Source organism: Pristis pectinata, chromosome 29 (genome assembly GCF_009764475.1).
Source record: "Pristis pectinata isolate sPriPec2 chromosome 29, sPriPec2.1.pri, whole genome shotgun sequence".
Lineage (NCBI taxonomy): Eukaryota > Metazoa > Chordata > Chondrichthyes > Rhinopristiformes > Pristidae > Pristis > Pristis pectinata.
In genome coordinates this window covers 18,684,918-18,705,500 of record NC_067433.1, presented here as the reverse complement: position 1 = coordinate 18,705,500, position 20,583 = coordinate 18,684,918, and the positions used below count along the sequence as shown (strand labels likewise).

Sequence of the window (20,583 nt, the reverse complement as noted above, 5' to 3'; positions counted from 1 at the left end):
AAAGACCCCACCCACCCGGGACATTCTCTCTTCTCCCCCCTCCCATCGATGCAAAAGCCTGAAAGCACGTACCACCAGGCTCAAGGACAACTTCTATTCCCGCTGTTATAAGACTATTGAATGTTCCCTAGTACAATAAAATGGACTCTTGACCTCACAACCTACCTCGTTATGTCCTTGCACCTTATTGTCTACCTGCAAAGCACTTTCTTTGTAACTGTAACACTTCATTCTGCATTCTGTATTGTTTTACCCTGTACTACCTCAATGCACCATGTAAAGAATTGATCTGTACAAACAATATGCAAGACAGGTTTTTCACTTGGTACCTGTGACAATAATAAACCAATTTACCACAGCAATCAGTTCACAGAATCTGGACAACTATTTATAAGGTGGCTTAGTGTCAGCATTTGCTTCTATGCAGAGACCATTATTTTGTTCTGTAAACACATGCAATTTGCAGACCTCCCCTTGCTGCCAATGTCCCACTGAGGCCACGCCCATCCATCCCGTCCATTGGTTTCTTTACCGGTCAAACGTCACAATGGAACCGAACACAATCCTGAAGCTTTCATTGGGGAGCAATGTGTCAATCTTTCCTCTTGCCTTTTTCATTGGGAACTTGAAGTGTCAATCATTCACGGTGGCGAGGGGCCGGGTGGGCTGAGCGCGCGGCGGGTTGACGGTTGGCGCCCGCCCCCAGCCGTTATGTCGCGAGCCCGTCGGTTGGTGGTCGGGCGCGGCGGCCGCCCGCTCCGGGCCGCCCTGTGAGCGGCGGAGCCGTCACATGGGCGGGGGTTTGGCCGGTGAGTGTCAACGGAGCTGAAGGCGGAGGGGGGAGGAACCGGGGGTGGGGCCTGGGGGGGCAAGGGACTCGGGAGGAGCGGGGAATAGGGAGGAGGACGAGGGGGAGGGGACGGGACGGGAGGGGGTAGGGACTGAGGGGAGGAGACGGGAGGTGGGACAGAGGGGGGAGGGGATGGATGGGGGTATGGATGGGTAGGGGGGGATGGTGGGGTAGGGACTGAGAGGGGACTGGGGAGTCGGTGGGGGTAGTGGTGGGGAGGGGGGAGGGAGTTGGGGTAGTGGTGGGGAGGGAGTTGGGGTAGTGGTGGGGAGGGAGTTGGGGTAGTGGGGGGAGGGAGTTGGGGTAGTGGGGGGAGGGGGAGGGAGTTGGGGTAGTGGGGGGAGGGGGAGGGAGTTGGGGTAGTGGGGGGAGGGGGAGGGAGTTGGGGTAGTGGGGGGAGGGGGAGGGAGTTGGGGTGGTGGTGGGGAGGGGGTTGGGGTATTGGTGGGGAGGGCGGGAGGGGGTTGGGGTATTGGTGGGGAGGGCGGGAGGGAGTTGGGGTAGTGGTGGGGAGGGAGGACGTTGGGGTAGTGGTGGGGAGGGCGTTGGGGTAGTGGTGGGGAGGGGGGAGGGAGTGGGGGTAGTGGTGGGGAGGGGGAGGGAGTGGGGTAGTGGTTGGGAGGGGAGGGAGTGGGGGTAATGGTGGGGGGGAGAGGAGGGAGTGGGGGTAGTGGTGGGGAGGGGGGGAGGGAGTTGGGGTAGTGGGGGGAGGGGGGGAGGGAGTTGGGGGGGAGGGGGTTGGGGTAGTGGTGGGGAGGGGGGGAGGGAGTTGGGGTAGTGGGGGGCAGGGAGTTGGGGTAGTGGTGGGGAGGGGGGGAGGGAGTTGGGGTAGTGGTGGGGAGGGAGTGGGGGTAGTGGTGGGGAGGGGGGGGAGGGAGTTGGGGTAGTGGTGGGGAGGGAGTTGGGGTAGTGGGGGGGAGGGAGTTGGGGTAGTGTTGGGGAGGGGGGAGGTTGGGCTAGTGGGGGGCAGGGAGTTGGGATAGTGGTGGGGAGGGGGGAGGGAGTTGGGGTAGTAGGGGGGAGGGAGTTGGGGTAGTGGGGGGGAGGGGGGAGGGAGTTGGGGTAGTGGGGGGGAGGGGGGAGGGAGTTGGGGTAGTGGGGGGGAGGGGGGAGGGAGTTGGGGTAGTGGTGGGGAGGGGGGGAGGGAGTTGGGGTAGTGGTGGGGAGGGGGGGAGGGAGTTGGGGTAGTGGTGGGGAGGGAGTTGGGGTAGTGGTGGGGAGGGGGGAGGGAGTGGGGTTAGTGGTGGGGAGGGGGGAGGGAGTGGGGTTAGTGTTGGGGAGGGGGAGGGGTTAGTGGTGGGGAGGGGGAGGGAGTGGGGTTCGTGGTGGGGAGGGGGAGGGAGTGGGGTAGTGGTAGGGAGGGAGTTGGGGTAGTGCTGGGGAGGGGGTGGAGGGAGTTGGGGTAGTGGTGGGGAGGGAGTGGGGTAGTGGTTGGGAGGGGAGCGAGTGGGGGTAGTGGTGGGGGGGAGGGGAGGGAGTGGGGGTAGTGGTGGGAGGGAGTGGGGGTAGTGGTGGGGAGGGTGGGAGGGAGTGGGGGTAGTGGGGGGGAGGGTGTGGGGTTAGTGGTGGGGAGGGGGGAGGGAGTGGGGTTAGTGCTGGGGAGGGGGAGGGAGTACGGGTAGGGGAGGGAGTGGGGGTAGTGGTGGGGGGAGGGGAGAGTCGGGGTAGTGGTGAGGGTGGGAGGGAGTCGGGGTAGTGGTGAGGGGGTGGAGGGAGTCGGGGTAGTGGTGGGGAGGGGAGGGGAGGGGAGGTGGCACTTAGTAATAAAGTGATCTCTGGTGCTGCCCGTGTGGAGTTTGCACATTCTCCCTGTGATCATAAGATATAGGAGCAGAATTAGGCCATTCAGCTCATCGAGTCTGCTCCACCATTCAATCATGGCTGATTTTGTTTTCTCAACCCCATTCTCCCATCTTCTCCCAGTAACCCTTAAACCCCCTTACCAATCAATAACCTATCAATCTCTGCCTTAAATGCAACCAGTGACTTGGCCTCCACGGCCGTCCATGGTAACAAATTGCAGAGATTCATCACCCTCTGGCTGAAGAAATTCCTCTTCATCTCAGTCCTAAAGGGATGTCCAAAGCAATGGTCATGGAGGCAGAGATGGCAGAAGAAGAGTTCAATGTCACGTCGAGCTCAGAAGACCACCACTTGCCTACACGTGTACAGTGGCCAGTTACCCTACCAGCCTACACGTGTTTGCAATGTGGGAGAAACTGGAGCATCCGGGGGATACCTACTTGTTCTGATGCAAGGATGTACTGCTGAGGCTTCATAAGGTGTTGGTCAGACTGCATTTGGAATATTCTGAGGAATTTTGGGGCCCATATTTTAGGAAAAATGTGCTGGCCCTGGAGAGGGTCCAGAGGAGGTTCACAAGCATGATCCCGGGAATGAAAGACTTAATGTATGATTAGCGTTTGATGACTCTTGGCCTGTACTTGGAGTTCAGAAGGACGAGGGGGAATCTCGTTGAGACCTACCGAATACTGAAAGGTCTGGATAGGGTGGACGTGGAGAGGATGTTTCCATTAGTAGGAGAGTCTTGGATCTGAGGGCATAGCCTCAGAATAAAGGGACATCCCTTTAGGACTGAGATGAGGAGGAATTTCTTCAGCCAGAGGGTGATGAATCTGTGGAATTTGTTACCATGGAAGGCTGTGGAGGCCAAGTCACTGGGTGCATTTAAGGCAGAGATTGATAGGTTATTTATTGGTAAAGGGGTTAAGGATAACAGGGAGAAGATGGGAGAATGGGGTTGAGAAAACAAAATCAGCCATGATTGAATGGTGGAGCAGACTTGATGGGCTGAATGGCCTAATTCTGCTCCTATGTCTTATGGTCACGGAGAATGTGCAAACTCCACACAGACAACACCAGAGCTCAGGATTGAACTTCTTCACTGGAGCTGTGAGGCAGTGGCTCTATTAGTTTCACCAGTATGCTGCCCTATAACAGCTGGCCAGCCTGCCTTCTGTATTTTGTTGATCATGACTAAGTTACTGTAAGCATGTGTTACCTTGACTCAGTTTAAAAATTTGTTTTTAATGTTTTCCCTTTATGTTGCTCTTGTTGTTAAGAACACTTTTTCTTCTTGCAAATGATTTGATTTACAATGTAGGTTGTGCAGTAAATATAATTATTATATGTAAACAAAATTCACATCATCTGTGAAAATACTGAAGGATTGAACCCAGTGTTCCATTTTGAACTATTACAATATGCCTTGTACACATGTAATTACTGAGTGTACATACAACAAAGCAAAAATGCAAAGGGTGATGAACCGGGACCGGTGACAGATCTATCGGTGGGTGAGCATTTGGGGTACAGTGACCATTGCTCCATAACCTTTAGAATTGTCATGGACAGTGATAGGAGCAAAGAGGACGGGAAGGTATTTAATTGGGGAAAGGTGAATTATGAGGCTACAAGGCAAGAACTTGGGAGTGCGATGACATTTTTGAAGGGAAATGTACTATGGAGATGTCAATGTTCAGGGATCTTTTGCAGGCTGTTAGGGATAAATTTGTCCCGGTGAGGCAGAGAAGGAACGGCAGGGTGAAGGAACCGTGGGTGACGAGAGAGGTGGAACAACTAGTTAGGAGAAAGAAGGTAGCATACATAGGTGTAAGCAGCAAGGATCAGACAGGGCTCGTGACGAATATAGAGTAGCAAGGAAGGAACTTAAGAAGGGGCTGACGAGAGCGAGAAGGGGACATGAAAAGGCTTTGGCGAGTAGGGTTAAGGAGAATCCCAAAGCTTTTTTCTCGTACATGCAGAAGGATGGCTAGAGTAAAGGTAGGTCCGATTAAAGACAAAGGTGGGAGGATGTGCCTGGAAGCTGTGGAAGTGGGTGAGGTTCTCAATGAATACTTCTCTTCAGTATTCACCAAGGAGAGGGGTCTTGATGATGCTGAGGACAGTGTTGGTAAGGGTAGTGTTCTAGAGTATGTAGATATCAAGAGAGAGGATGTGTTGGAGTTGTTAGAGAAGTCCCCGGGGCCTGACGGAATATTCCCCAGGCTGCTTCGTGAGACGAGGGAGGAGATTGCTGAACTGTTGGTTAGGATCTTTGAGTCCTCATTGTCCACGGGGATGGTACCGGAGGATTGGAGGGTGGCAAATGTCCCCTTATTCAAAAAAGGTAGTAGGGATAGTCCAGGGAATTACACACCAGTGAGCCTTACATCTGTGGTGGGTAAGCTGTTAGAAAGGATTCTAAGAGAGAGGATCTATGAGCATTTAGAGAATCATGGACTGATTAGGGACAGCCAGCATGGCTTTGTGAAGGGAAGATCTTGCCTCACAAGCCTGATAGGGTTCTTTGAGGAGGTGACCAGGAAAATTGATGAGGGTAGTGCAGTGGATGTGGTCTACATGGGTTTTAGTAAGGCATTTGATAAGGTTCCGCATGGTAGGCTTCTTCAGAAGGTCAGAGGCCAAGAGATCCAGGGAGGCTTGGCAGTGTGGATTCAGAATTGGCTTGCCTGTAGAAAGCAGAGAGTTGTGGTGGAAGGAGTGCATTTGGATTGGAGGGCTGTGACTAGTGGTGTCCCACGGGGATCGGTTCTAGGACCTCTAATTTTTGTGATATTTATTAATGACTTAGATGAAGGGGTGGAAGGGTGGGTTAGCAAGTTTGCAGATGACACAAAGGTCAGTGGTGTTGTGGGTCGTGTGGAGGGCTGTCGAAGCTTACAGAGGGATATTGATAGAATGCAGAGCTGGGCTGACAAGTGGCAGATGGAGTTCAATCCAGAGAAGTGCGAGGTCGTACACTTTGGAAGGACAAACTCCAAGGCGGAGTACAGGGTAAATGGCAGGATTCTGGGCAGTGTAGAGGAGCAGAGGGATTTGGGGGTTCATATCCGCAGATCACTGAAAATCGCCTCACAGGTAGATAGGGTAGTTAAGAAAGCTTATGGGATGTTAGCCTTCATAAGTCGTGGGATCGAGTTTAAGAGCCGCAAAGTAACGATGCAGCTTTACAAAACTCTGGTTAGGCCACACTTAGAGTACTGTGTCCAGTTCTGGTCGCCTCATGATCGGAAGGATGTGGAGGCGTTGGAAAGGGTGCAGAGGAGATTTACCAGGATGCTGCTTGGATTAGAGAGTATGGATTATGAGGAGAGACTAAGGGAGCTAGGGCTTTACTCATTGGAGAGAAGGAGGATGAAGGAAGACATGATAGAGGTATACGAGATATTAAGAGGAATAGATAGGGTGGACAGCCAGCGCCTCTTTCCCAGGGCACCAATGCTCAAAACAAGAGGACATGCCTTTAAGGTAATGGGTGGGAAGTTAAAGAGATGTCAGAGGGAGGTTTTTCACCCAGAGAGTGGTTGGTGCATGGAATGCACTGCCTGGGGTGGTGGTGGAGGCTGATACGTTGGTTAAGTTCAAGAGCTTGGTGGATAAGCATGTGGAGGAATTTAAGATGGAGGGATATGTGGGAGGAAGGGGTTAGGTAGTCTTGTGTGGTTTGGAGGGCGGCACAACATGGTGGGCTGAAGGGCCTGTATTGTGCTGTATTGTTCTATGTTCAAATAAGGTCCCATTTCAGTTTGTGCAAGAGAATTGCTTGGCAATAATGTGATTGCTCCTTTTGCTCTTGGTGCTGAGTGAAGATGGTGATGATCACCTGCTGGAAGTATACAAAATAAATATTGAGTGAAGGTGTTTTCAGAGTTGGTTGTGATACCTGCATTCTCTCATCATCAACTTTCACAGATAAGACGCATAAGATCTGACTAGTTGGGTGATGTACTATGGAAGTTCATTAATGCACGTGTTGTGATGGATGAAATATTGTTAAGGATATTGCAAACAATTTTGGACCTTGTACAGGGGCAGAGGCGGTCAGTAGTTGGACGTCACATGGTGAGAGTAGACTGATCGTGGAGGTCTAATTGTGTGGAGCTAAGCTTTTCAAAATCTTGGGGGAAGATTTTAGTTGGTTCTTTTTAACCTGTCAGGAATCCTGGCTTTGAGTTAAAAATAAATTTGCAGTTAAAATCAAGGTATGTAGCCTCCTTAAGAGGTTTCATTGACTGATGTTTCGCTATCAAAACTGGAAGTAGGTGGATTGGGTTTGAAATTTTTGTTTTACTTATCAACCTCCAATTATTTTTCCTTGGTGCTTAAAACTCCTTTGTGATGTAATCATAAAAATTGGGACTAAATCTATACATAACATTTTAATTTGTACATTAAGTAGCAGACATTTTGGTTTCCACTGCTACCACTGATATGTTTTCTCATAACTTTCATTACAATATGAACTGCGTATCCAATCAAAAATGAATTAGATAATGCTTGAGAGAAAGTAGTCTGCTGGGCTACCAGGAAAAAGCAAGGCATTGGGACTGAATAAATGCTCTACAAGGAACAGGCATAGCCTCAAGTTGAGTGGTTCCTTTCTGTACCCTAAGGATGGTGCTGTGATGGCAGCCCAAGAGCTTACTAAATTGTACATTTTTATTACTTTGATACAACAAATTGGTGGGCTGTTCAAATGTCAGATGGAGTTTAATCCTGGTAAGTCTGAGGTGAGGCATTTTGGGGTGAGGGAGGAATCTATAAGAGTAGGATACGGGCAATAAATGGTAGGTCCATAGGGACAATTGAGGAACAAAGGGGTCTTAGTGTGCAAGTCTGAAAATCCCTGAAAGTGCAACATGGGTAGATAGGGAGGTGAAGAAGGTATACCAGATGCTTGCCATCATTAGTCAGGGCATAGAATATAAGAACAGGGAGTTCTTGGTACAACTTTATAAAATATTAGTTGGGCCACAGCTGGAATGTCATGTGCAGTTCTGGTCACCTCACAGAAGAGGATGCAGAGAGGATTCACCAGAATGCTGCTTAGGAGGGAATATTTCTGTTATGAGGAAAGATTGGATAGGTTGGGTTTGTTCCTCTTGGAGTAGAGAAGTCTAAGAGAGAACCTGATAGGGGTATACCAAATTATGAGGGGCATAGATGTAAGAAACTTTTCCCCGTGGCAGAGGTGTATAAGACCATAGGTTGAAAGTGAGGAGTAAGAGTGGATCTGAGGAAGGTTTTTTTTCACCCAGAGGGTGAATTAGAAAGCATTGCCTGAGAAGGTGGTGGAGGCAGGTATTCTCACATTCAAGAAGCACCTGAATGAGCACTTAAATTGCCAAGGCATAAGAGGCTCTAGATCAAGCACTGGTAAATGGGATTACTTGATGGTTCTTGATGGTCTGCAAAGACGCGGTGGCCCAAATGGCCTGTTTCTGTGCCATATGCTATGAGTAGGAATCTATTACAACTGAACCCATTCACTTCTTAATATACAGTTACAATTAATTATTGCTCAGTCAATTGAAGTGGGGGACACTCTGGCTGATTCCTGGTCTTGACCCAAAACGTCGACTGTTTATTTCCCTCCATAGATGCTGCCTGACCTGCTGAGTTCCTCCAGCATCTTGCGTGTGTTGCTCCAGATTCCAGCATCTGCAGAATCTCTTGTGCCACCTATCAAGTTGACAGTCTTGAAGCAATTTTGGACAGTTTCAGCCTTTGCTTTAACATCTGGTTAATAGGGCCTGTATTGGAACGAAAGCTTGTTTGCTTTTTAGACTGATATTTGACAATCTCAGTCTAGATTCTGTACATGTTGTAAGTTTTGTTTTGCAAGATAGAGACCACAGGGTAGTGGCTTCCCCTATTTATGTAATTGAAAGCATAAGTCTGAAAAGCAATTTTGATTTTCATCTTTTTATCAGTTTCTGATGGTGATCTTCTAAAATACTTGCAGTTCACTAAAGATTCAATGTAGGGAATACTTATTTGTACTTCTGCAGTGTGTCCTTTTTATGATTATTTCTGGTAATATTTTGTGATGCAGTTTGCCTGGTTTTAAAAAAAGCATATAGATATTATTCCTGGGAGAGAGTCTGGGCAGAGCCTTAAATTTTCAAGTGACTGACATATCATAATAAAATTGCAAAAATTCCTGCTTGAAGGAAACTCTTGCACAAGAATTTTGTAGATGAGCTGATCCAGCAAGAAAACCAAATATAAGTTCTATTTATTACACTGTCGCTGACAGTGAATAGCTTTTATAATTGCACTGTCAGTATTCCATTTGAAAACCAATTATAAAGGAATTATCAATTACACAGCTCTACTACCTACATTTTTTAAAGGAACATTTTTGTTTGCTGAATGCCCCTCCCCATCCTAAAACTATTGATTTGTTGCATTGATGTTACTTGATGGCTGTGCTTCTGAATGTCTTCAAATGGCCATCCTTCATGTGCAACCCTAGATCAATAGTATTAGTGGCTTGTTTGAAGGAAGGAAAGGAACCATCAAATCTGAGCCCAGTTCTGTTCTCAACAGCCTTCATGTGCTTTTACTGTATGACTTAATAATAATGCAAAATGGATATTGCCTTTTGAATGTTGCAGCAGTTAATTATGAACAGAGTTGTTATTGTGGACCAGAAAGTGAACTAAGTTCACTTGGATTATGGGTCAATTATTACTGCCTGATAGAAGTGAAGTATTTAGGAACTATTTCTGTTTTTAAACAAAATTATATTTTTCTGTTGATATAGCTAACTTATAAAAGTTACAGACTTTAGTAATAGTTGGTAATGAATCAATATCAGGATACAGGTTTGCCACAATTGTGTGAATGTAGAATCAGCCGTTTTTCTGAACATTATTTTTTTCAAATGCTGGCCATAAATTCAAGCTTCAACCTAAATTTTTAATTTGCCATCTTGATTATATTTTTTCTAAATAATTTCATATATTTAGAGCTTAAAAATATTCTTTTTGAATCTTAAAGAAAAATCAGCTAAATGTTCTCTCTTCCTAATAGCACTAGTTACAATTTACTGGATGTGGCATCTCTTGTTTCCTAACCTGTGTAACTCCATGCATGCAGATTCAACAGGTGAATCTCTGCATTGTGTTAATGATCTATTAGGAAACCTGACTGATGGTTCACTCTGGATAAAGAGGCCAGTTTTTGTGCCCCTGTTAATTGGTTTCTACAGGGTGAAGTCCCAACTCTGATTTTGTGGCTCGTTAGTGCAATATGTAGTACATTTGAGTGTGTTTTAATGCCAGATTTTTTTTGAAGAAGGAGTATTTAATATATATGTTGCTTCTGTAGTGATGGGTTATATTTATAATGTTTAAAATATTGTCCCAAATTTCAAACGATGTAGAGGTTTGTTTTTTAAAAAAAGTGCAAGCTAGCATCCCACTTGTTAAGTAAAACATTGCCTAAACTTATTATTGGTGTAGTTTTTGGATTAATTAACATAGATGTTATACAAATATATTGTTTAAAGTCACATGTTCTGTTTACAGAAGACATGGCGTATTGTAACTATTCCTTACTCGCCTCTATTGCCAGATCAAGGTAAGATGGAGAACCATCATATTAAAATGTTATATCATTGAGGAACTGTTACATTTGAAACTCTGAGCTCCTGTAATTTTATTTTAGGCAGATGATGCTGTTTTGTATGCTAACTGTACAGTGTCAAGCTGATTTTAAATGCTCAAGATTTTTTTCTGTCGAAGCTATGAATGTTTAAATATTTAAATGTACACAGTGATTGATGGAACTTGTGCATTAACAGTGCTGAGAAAGGTAAAGTAATCCTCACTTACTCAGTTCTGACAGTGCATAAATGATGGATATGGGGAACTTGTCTTTTCTCAGACCACTGGATGCATGTAATTCAAGACATTGTCTTTAATCGATACATGGTACAAAAGGTTTTTATTTAATCTAGATATGGTATCCAGAGTTTGTGATTGGTATCCTTCATAAAGACAGTAATGAAAACAAGCTGCACAAAGGCCATAATTTTGTTGAAAATGGAAGCAATTTCATTCCAAACTAACCAATCAACGTTGAAAAATTAGAATCCTTATTTCCAGAAAAATGTTTCTTTCGAGCACCCCTGATGGCTCAACTATTTAAGGGATTATGCCATAGAACTGCAGACAAGAAGTCCCAGGTTTCATTTCAGGGGCAGCAATATTTTTATTCTTGGCCAATTTCATCTTCAGTGGAACTGAATGTGTGGGAGGCAAGTACAGGCAACGGCAGGTACTCTTTGATGTTTAGTGACAGCGATCAAAGAGAAATCTTGTTGCCCATGTTTATGCCTGCTTGGCATTTTGCCTTTCATGTCCCTGAACAATTACAAGCAAGGAAAGAACTTTGGAAAAACAACCACTGTTGTAAAGGAAGGAAGCTCATCAGGGATTTTTTACATAATATGGTCCCACAGGTAGTGACTTAGTTGATCACCCTTTGTGTTGTAGTATTGATTGAGGAATAATCATTAAGACCATTAGAATTCCTCAGCTGATCTTCATCTAAGAGGGCAGACCAAACTGTGCTTTAAATTTTATCCGAGAGATGGGATCTCATAATGCAACGCTCCCTCGGTACAGCACTTAGTGTCAGCTTAGACTATGTGCTCGAGCCACTTGAAATTGGGTAGTCAGTGAGGTAATAATGTTAATCAGAGAATTATTGTAAACAAGACATCTGTTTGATATTATTTACCTCGCTGATTAGTTGATCCTATTTGCTTTCTAATGTTGAAGTTTGGGACAATTTCAAGACATTTTGTTCTCGCAGGTTAGCAGGAACAGATGAACGTACAGGTAGTTGTGACTTCATGCGTAGAGCAAAGCTTTCTGTTATAATGTGGATTTGTACAAAATAATACAAGTAGCACAATTTTTGTATTACCCTGAAATAATCCAGTTTTGGTAACTCTGGGTAAAAAGATTTTACACTGTTAGGTGTTACAATGAAAATTATTTAGTTTAAAGAATTGAAACTCTGTACTTGAATGTCTGGTCTTTGATGTAATAGAGAGGTGAATGGATATGGTAACTATCATTTGGAGAAGGATCATTTGTCCAGTATCTATTGCTTTTAAGTGCTGCATGTTTCTTATCCACTAGGTTGGATGATTGTATCCTGACTTGCTTTTCCTGAGAAACTTGTGATGTACCTTTTCTAAGGTTTAGTTCCTATAATCATATTGGGTAGAAAAGATTTGGTGATTATATGCCCAATTCAGGATGGGATACTATCTGGTGATTATATTCACATGATTTTGTGCTTCCTTCTTGGTGGAGGTTATATTAAAACAACTAGCCTGAGGTCTTTGTATCTACCAGTGATGGAGAGATTCAGTATTGAGGAAAATGCTGTGACCTTGATGGGTCTAGCTACTTGTCCATATGTGTGTGAGTATTTTATCATCTGCCTAGCTTTAATATCATGGCTGAAGAAGAATCTTTGAAGAGTTGGGAGGCGATCCAGTCCAGATCTGATTTTGGGGAAGTTAGTAATAATGGTACTGTTCAGAGCAAAAAAAAAAGTTGATTAGGATTTCTCTTGTTCAAGGAATCATTGTCTGCTCTTTTGGGGCATGGACATTATATTCTGTATGTTGACGTAAGCAGGATGTTCTCTGGATCCTGACATAGGTAGGTTTGAGTACTTTACTATGGGCAGGATTGTGAATGGATCTGAACACTGAAAATGTCAAGCTGTTGCCCCGCTCTTGACCTCATGTTACAAGGAGAGTCTTCTGTAACAAACCTGAAGGTTGGCCTGATAAACTCTGAAAGTATTGTCTGAAATCTGTAATAACAATCATAACTGTGGTGGGAAAGGCTGCCCTGAATCCTATAAATGGCAGACCATATAATATGTTTAAGTTTATCATCAGAGAACATTAAATGATATAAATCTATGACCGAAATTCTCCCAGTTGAAGCCAAGCTTATAAATGATAGGAATAATTCAGACAGCCCTCCTTCCTTCTCCCTGTTGCATTTGATTAACCATGTAATGTATTTTAAACTACAGTTGCATATCGGTAGTTAGAAGGGGCATCTTTTGTGACTTCAATGTTCCTTGTAGAAGGGTGAAGTCAGAAATTGTTAATCCTTTCTTTGCATTTAATATTTTTCATTTACTTAACGTTTAATAAATTTGAACAGTTGCTGATAGCCTCAGGAACAGCCTGAAATTCTACTAATTCATTCTTTACAAAGTTGATGAAACAACGTTGCAGCATGCTATGCATTTGACAGACTGAAAGATATTAAAATTGTCTGACTTGTTATAATTACCTGTTTATTGGGTAAGTAAAGGTACTCTTGCATGTGCAAAGTGATTTTCATTGTGAGGATGTGGTTTCAAAAACAAAGTTGGACAAATTTCTGTCCTAAAATTTAGTGTTTTTATTTACATTTCTTGCATATTTCTGCTAAAATTTTGAATAATTTCTGGAATTATTTACCAGAATTAGTCAGTTGGAACAAAAACCCTGTCATCCACTGAGTTCATAACCTTTCCTAAGCAAAAATGTTGAGTGTATCAAGATTTGTGCAACCTGCTGGATTTGTAGACTGCCACAATGCATTAGCTTACTCTGCTACCCTTTTGCAAGAAAAGTAAACAAAAAAAATCCCAAGTTCTCAAATTAATTGACTGTCTTTTTGTATTATTTTTGTATTTTTTTTAAAAATAGAGGAGTAAACTGTTTCATGCACAGTATTTGGTGCACGCCAGTGGTGGTTCTGCATGTCCGTGGTTTTCATTCAAACAGATTATATCCCAGAGCTAAAAGACTTGGGAGGACTCATCTTCTTTTCTGCAATCTACCTCATAAATGTACCCCTGTAGTACCTGTGTGCAACTTCCACCTGTCAGGTCAGTGGCTTGAAGAATGCAAACAATCCTCCAATAAACACACTAACAAACCAAGTTTTGAAAGAAGGGGTTCACTTTCGCAAACAACTGAAAAGGCTGTTGTGAAAAAATCCTGGAAACAAAAAATTATAAATGAACTGAAACATTACTACAATGGATTTCGATTACTTTGGACTGACATAAAGGTAGCAACAAGGATACTGTCAAGATTACTGTATGGATTCCAGCTCAGCCGTAGAGAGAGACGGAGGGTATGTAATCTCTCAGCTATGATCCGTTTCTTAAAAGTAAATGACCTGTAATTGAATTTTATTTGAAATATAATGGAGATGAAGCAGTATTATGTTTTAATTCTCCATGTTTTTCCCTCCTGTTGTGATGCACCAACTCCAGATCTACATTGTCAGTGACTTTTCTGGTTGCTCACTTGGATGTTGTTCTATATACAGTATTTATGAGCTGGGAGTAGTGTATCCTGCTCTATCTCCCACCTTTTATAGTGATCTGTGAAATTTCTTCAAATATTATTGTCAGGTAGTTGGTAACCTTTTGGTTCCAGAACTTGATTTTTTTTTACATTATTACTGACTTGCAATCAAAAATTTATGTTGTTTGAATAAATCACTATGGTTAGTGATTTAAAAAGAAAGTTTTATACTTTAGTGTCTGCAGTGCTATGCAATTGAATATAAATTTAACCCGGAGTAAATTACATTTGCAACCATTATTGGGTCAAGTAATCTTGCAGTAGTGAAACCTGACCCAGCAGCTTCTTGTGACCTTGACAAAATTTTCAAGTCAGGAGTGCACGTGACTATGTCATTCGCTGTGCTACGCTCTTTTTTGGAATGTTGCAGGAGAAGATGGTCATAAAACCACAGAGCCAGACTTAGGGGGCATTTGGATTAGTAAAATATTTACTTAAGTGCTTTGGCCATGGCCTTAACATTAAAATTACCTCCACCCCACCCCTTGCCTCACCGATGTCCAGATCTCTGCTCTATCCTAGTCTTTGTCCCGGTCTTGCTCCTGAGTTCCCCTTGCAAGAACATGATGGCCTCCTTGATAAAACCCCTTTCCCAAATGCTGGACCAATGTCCCCTCTTCTCCCTCCCAAATGCTGGGCAAATCAGCATTCAATCTCTCCTACAAGGAGTCTTTCTCTAAAATCTTTTTTAGAGAAAGCTGCTCTCCTCCCCTAACAGCTGTGAGCCTGGTGAGGCCTTGGTCACAACTGGTTTTTGATGCAGTTAGACAATAACCAAAGTCGTTGTTATTCTATCATACCAGTGCCATTACATTGTGCTCTTTGTGCACTGGAATCTGTAGATAAGCTATTGTGGGATGCAGCTCATACATTTTGTCCTGTATTAAACCGTTTCAGCTTCTGCGGACCTGTGTTGATCTCTTCCGTCTAGTTCCTTTCGTGATCTTCCTGGTTGTGCCATTTATGGAGTTTTTGCTGCCTGTCGTTTTAAAGCTGTTTCCTGGGATGTTGCCATCTACATTTGAGACAAAATTGACACGGGTTGGTGAGAATTTGTTTTACACAAAGCTTGTGATTGGTTAAATATTTCATCAAATGTGGCTAGCTGAAGGGATTTAATCTATGGGAATTATGTTTGGGAGAAAGGGGTGTTTGGAAAGCAGAGTGAGGGATGAGATACCAGCCAAAAAAAGGAAACTTTAATAGTGAAACTAACATTTTGTTTTGCTCTGAAGTGTCAGATCGTAAACCAGAATGGAAGAACCTGCTGACTTTATTTTTTCTGCTCACATGAAGTACCATACCATAGTCCTACACTACATGCCTACCATGGCAGGGTGGAATCAATAACTATTTGGCCTAATCCAGTTAAGTTTAAAAAGCCACTTAAGTAGTGGTTCCGCTGGCACCAACTCACTGTGGTGGCTCTTTCATTCCAAGAATATTTACAAGTAGACGTACTATCAACATTGTACTTGATAGATGGTCAGAAGAGAAATATATGCTTGGGTTGTGTTGAGATTTATAAATAGTCATATTGTTCAGACAGAATAGCCATGTTGCAAGTTATGAATAAGAGAGTGCTCCACTCGTGTGAAGTGTCCTGTATATTGGTTTATATAATTGCATAAAATGAGGTGACAGTGACATGTACAAACTTTGCCTGATGTGCTTTGGTCGCTTGTTTATTTTCCAGGAAGAAAAGCAGAAGCAGACCATGGCAGCAAAACTTGAAATGGCGAAATTTCTCCAGGAAACCATTGTAGAAATGGCCAAAAGGAATAAAACAAAAAGCGGAGCAGCTACCCAACAATTTTCTTCCTACGTGCAGAAGGTTTGCTTTGACCATTAATGCAGATTCTGCATTGTTAGGTATCTAAGTATCACAAGTCAGAGTATGAGAACATAGAAGTCTCCTCAAGTCTGCTCTTCCATAAGATTGTGGGTGATTATGTGCCTTGTATTCACCTTCCTGCCTGAGCCCCATAATCCCTGATTCTCTTAGTGTCCAAAACTATGGATGTCAACAAATACATTCAATAACTGAGCATTTGCAGCCCTAGATAGAGAATTCCAAAATTTACAGCCATCTGTTGGAAGAAATTTCACCTCATCTCAGTTCTAACAAGACAACTGAGACCATATCCTCTAGTCTTGACTTTCCAGCCCAAGGAAAAAGCCTCAAGGCATCCAGTCTGTTAAGCTCTATAGTCTTATAGTCTTGTATGGTTCAATGAAATCATCCCTCTTACTTTCAAAGTCGGGTGAGTGTAAGTCAGTCTTATTCAATCGCCCCTGTTAGGAAGGCTCTGCTTCCCTAGAATCAATTTAGTGAATTGAAGCTGCCCTGATTCCAAGGCCAGAGTAACTTCATTTAGGTATGGTGATCAGTACTCATTTATAAGCTGTGTCTATGTACACAGATCCATCTTGGTCTCTCCCTTCTAATGTCAAGTTCCCTGGAATATATAATTCCTGACCTACATTATATTCATAATATCTAGAAGATTAATAATCATTTGTCTCTATTTATGTTATCATCTCTCTGATTTTTGTTATCAGTGTCTCTTGTATTCAAATACAGTGCCTTTAAATTAAACTTACTATAATTTTTTCCTTGAATATACTTAGTTTATTGATGCATGCTTACCGTTAAATGCTCTTTCGCTCCTCAAAACAATAAAAAAAACGCTGTTTTACATTTGATCATCATACATTTCTTCACAACATTTCAGCCCACTCAGTTTTTGCCAGCTTGCAGGACAGTCATCATCAATCTCATCCCCCCCACCCCACACCCCACTTTTTCCTCTGTAATCAAGCCCCTCTCATGTATCCAACAGCACACCATGATGAGTAACTTTACAGATGAGATGGCATGATTAGTAGATTTGCAGTTGATACCAAAATTGGTGGTATAATGGACAGCGAAGAAGGTTGTCTAAGGGTGCAACAGATATAGTTCAACTAAGGCTGTAACAGACAGAGTTCAAGTGGGCAAAGGAATGACAGATAGAATTTCACTTGGATAAGTGTGAAGTGATGCATTTTGGCAATTTAAACCTGGGAAGATCATACAGAGTAAATGGCAGGGCCCTAGGGAGTGTTGGTGAACAGAGACACCTTCGGGTGCAAGGACCTATTTCCTTGAAAATAGTAATACAGGTAGAGGGGGTGGTGAAGAAGATTTGGGATGTAATTTTACTGTTGTACATAGCATTGGTTAGGCCAGACTTGGAGTGTTGCATACACTTCTGTTCACCCCAAAGGTGTGATTAAGCTACAGAGGGTGCAGAAACAAGGGTGTTGCTTGGATTTGAGAGCTTGAGTTATAAGGAGAGATTGGATAGGCTGGTCTTTTTTCCCCAGAGTGGAGGAGGACAAGATGTTAGAGAAAATTATGACAGGCATAGACAGGGTAGATTGTCAGAGTCTATTTCCCATAGTAGGCATGTCTAAAGCTAAAGGACATAGGTTTAAGATGAGAGGAAATGAGATTTAGATGGGATCTGAGGAGTAAATCTTTCACACAGAGTAGCTGGTATCTGGAATGAGCTGCCAAAGGATGTGATGGAGTTAGGAACATTTAAGAGGCATATGGACAGGTACTTGAATGAACAGTCTGTAGAGGGATGTGGTATTAATGCATGCAAGTGGGATTAGTATAGATAGGCATGATAGTCAGCATAGACATGGTGGGTGAAGGGCCTGTTTCTGTGATGTGCAATTCTGTACATCTATGACACCCCTAATGGGTGTGGAGGTGGCAGAAAAAGAGTTCAACATCATGTCGAGCTCTGAATTCTTCCACTCGCCTACATACTAGGGTAATTCATAGTAGCCAATTAACGTACCAACCAGCACATCTTTGGATGAGGGGGAAACTGAAGCACCCAGAGGAAACCCACATATTCAAAGGGAGAAATCCACTTAGACAGCATCAGAGTTCAATATTATAGAGTCCTAGACTCGCAGAGCACAGGAAAAGGCCCTCCAGCCCCCCATGTCCGTGCCGATTGTCAAGTACCCATCTATTATCAATCTCATTTTCCAGCACTTGGTCTGTAGCATTAAATGACTTGGCAATTCAAATATTTAAGTGTCATGAAGGTACCTCCCTCTACCGCCAACTTGGGCAGTGTGTACCAGATTCAATTACCCTCTGTGCAAAAAAATTCTTCCTCGTAACCTCTAAATCTCTCTCCCCTTGTCCTAAAACCTATGTTCTCTGATTTTAGATACTTCTGCTATAGGGAAAAGCTTCCTACTATCTACCTGATCTCTACCCCTCATAATTTTATATGCCACTATCAGATCCTCCTCTCCAAGGAAAACAAGCCCAGCCTATCTAGTTTCTCCTTATAACCAAAATGTTCCACCCCAGGCAACATCCTGCTGAATCTACTTGGTATCCTCTCCAAGTAGATTAAGCATTCTTGTTGGCATACCATTCTGTGGTGTGCCAACCAGAACTGCACACAATATTCCAGTTGTGGCCTAGCCAAAGTTGTATAAAGTTGTACCATTAACTGCATGCTCTTCTATTCTGTGCCCTGGCTAAAGAAGGCAAGCACCCTATATGCCTCTTTCATCTGCTGCCAATTTTAGGGATCTGTGGTACACCAAGATGCCTGTGTGTCTTACCTCTTATGGTCCTACTATTCAGTGTGTCTGTCTTGCCCTCATTAGACCTCCCAAAATACACCATCACACGCTTATCAGGATTAAATTCCACTTGCCATTGCTTTGCCCAATTTACCAGTTTATCAATAAATCTATCCTCCTTACTATCAATACAACCGATTTGTGTCATCTGCAAATTTATTATTCGTATGTCCTACATTCATATCCAAGTCATTAATGTACATAAGAAACAGTAAGAGTCACAGCACCAAACCCTGTGGTACACCAGTGGTCACAGGCTTCCAATCACAAAAACAGCTCTCCACTATCACTCACTATCTCTTATTACTAACTTTGGATCCATTTTGCAACTTGGCTCCCATGTGTTCTAACCTTTTGGACCAATCTTCAAAGTGGGACCTTGTCAAAATCCATATGGATTCATCAACCACACTGTCCTCATCAATGTATTTTGTTACTTCTTTAAAAAAAACTCAAAATCAAATTAGTCAGACAGGAATTCCCACCAACAAATTCCTACTGACTATCCCTGATCAATCTCTGCTTTTCCAAGTGTAGATTAATCCTGTCCCTCAGAATTTTTTCCAGTAACTTCCCTTCCACAAGTCAGACTCACTGGCTTGTCCCTTCTGTTCCTTTTGAATAAAGGTATTTCATTTCCTGTCCTCCTCCTGTGGCCAGTGAAGATTTATAAATCTCTGTCAGGGGCCAGGAAGTCTCTTCCTTTGCCTCCCATAGCAGTCTGGGATACATCTCATAAGGCTCTGGGGATTTATCCACCTTTATGTCCACTAATACATCTTTTTAGTATTAATATGCTCTAGAATATCTCTGTCTTCCTCTGAAATCTGCAACTACAATGTGTTTCTCCCTAATGAAGACAGATGAAAAATATTCATTTAAGACCTGACCCACACCCTCTGTCTCCATGCATAGGTTGCCCCTTTTGTCCCTAATGGGCCCTACCCTTTCCCTGGTTACACTCATGCTTCTAATATAAACTGCCTTGGGATTTTCCTTAATTACATTTGCCAATATTATTTTGTGGCCCCTTTTCCCCTCCTATTGTTTTTTAAGTACCCCCTACACATTCTGTACTTTTGAAGGGCTTCAACTATTTTCAGTATTCTATACCTGCCACGTGCTTTTCTTTATCAAACCCACGATATCCATTGACATCCAGGGTTCCCTGAACTTGCCTTCCTTACTTCACACTATTTCACTTTTAAAAGACTCCCATGTGTCAGATGCAGATTTACCTGAAAGAAGCTGCTGCCAGTCAGCTTTGCCAGGTCGTGTCTTATGATATTGAAGTCAGCCTCCCACACCCACCCCCCACCCCTAGTCCAGGACCAGAGTTTCCCAAATACCTTCATCCCTTTCCACAACCATCCCCTTCAGTCATTCAGTTCTTGAACCAACAGGCATAACCCTAATCACGACTACAGCTCAGCAATACTATGACCATCCTGATCACTTGGCACTAAAATGGACTTTCTTTTTTTGTTCTAATTGTATTTTTTTTCTTGTACAAATAGTGTATAATTTATGTTTAATTTATGTTTTTCATTGCACCTGTGCATACATGTACTTGTGCATATGACAATAAATTCGACTTTTGCCTTTGACAACCAGTTTGAAACTTGCGGTGTTATGGTCACTATCCCCAAAATGCTCTTCCACAGATGCTTCAACTGCTTGCCTGGCTTCATTACTTAAGATTATGTCCAGTACTGCCCCTTCTTTAGTGGTGCTTTTCACATACTGGCTCAAAAAGCTCTCTTGGATTTAAAAATTCTGGCCCTCAGTCTTTCACAACGTGATCTCAGTTAATATTGGGGAAGTTGAAATCTAC

The 20,583-nt window shown here is 43.3% G+C and overlaps 1 protein-coding gene across 6 annotated transcripts in view; it reads left to right on the top strand.

Moving 5' to 3' along the window:
- The window catches only part of letm2 (leucine zipper-EF-hand containing transmembrane protein 2), a 56,991-nt gene that overhangs the window by 23,463 nt on the left and 12,945 nt on the right, over positions 1–20,583 (top strand). The window contains exons 1-6 of one of the 6 annotated variants that reach the window (XM_052041198.1): positions 588–809; positions 8,275–8,500; positions 10,210–10,261; positions 13,494–13,848; positions 14,982–15,125; positions 15,781–15,918. In XM_052041198.1, the coding sequence (XP_051897158.1) occupies positions 10,215–10,261; positions 13,494–13,848; positions 14,982–15,125; positions 15,781–15,918 (684 nt within the window). In that variant the 5' untranslated portion in view covers positions 588–809; positions 8,275–8,500; positions 10,210–10,214. Of the gene's footprint in view, positions 1–587; positions 810–8,274; positions 8,501–8,529; positions 8,657–10,209; positions 10,262–13,415; positions 13,849–14,981; positions 15,126–15,780; positions 15,919–20,583 lie in introns of those variants that run through there. The other 5 variants (XM_052041193.1, XM_052041197.1, XM_052041192.1 and 2 more) reach the window with 5 other exon arrangements.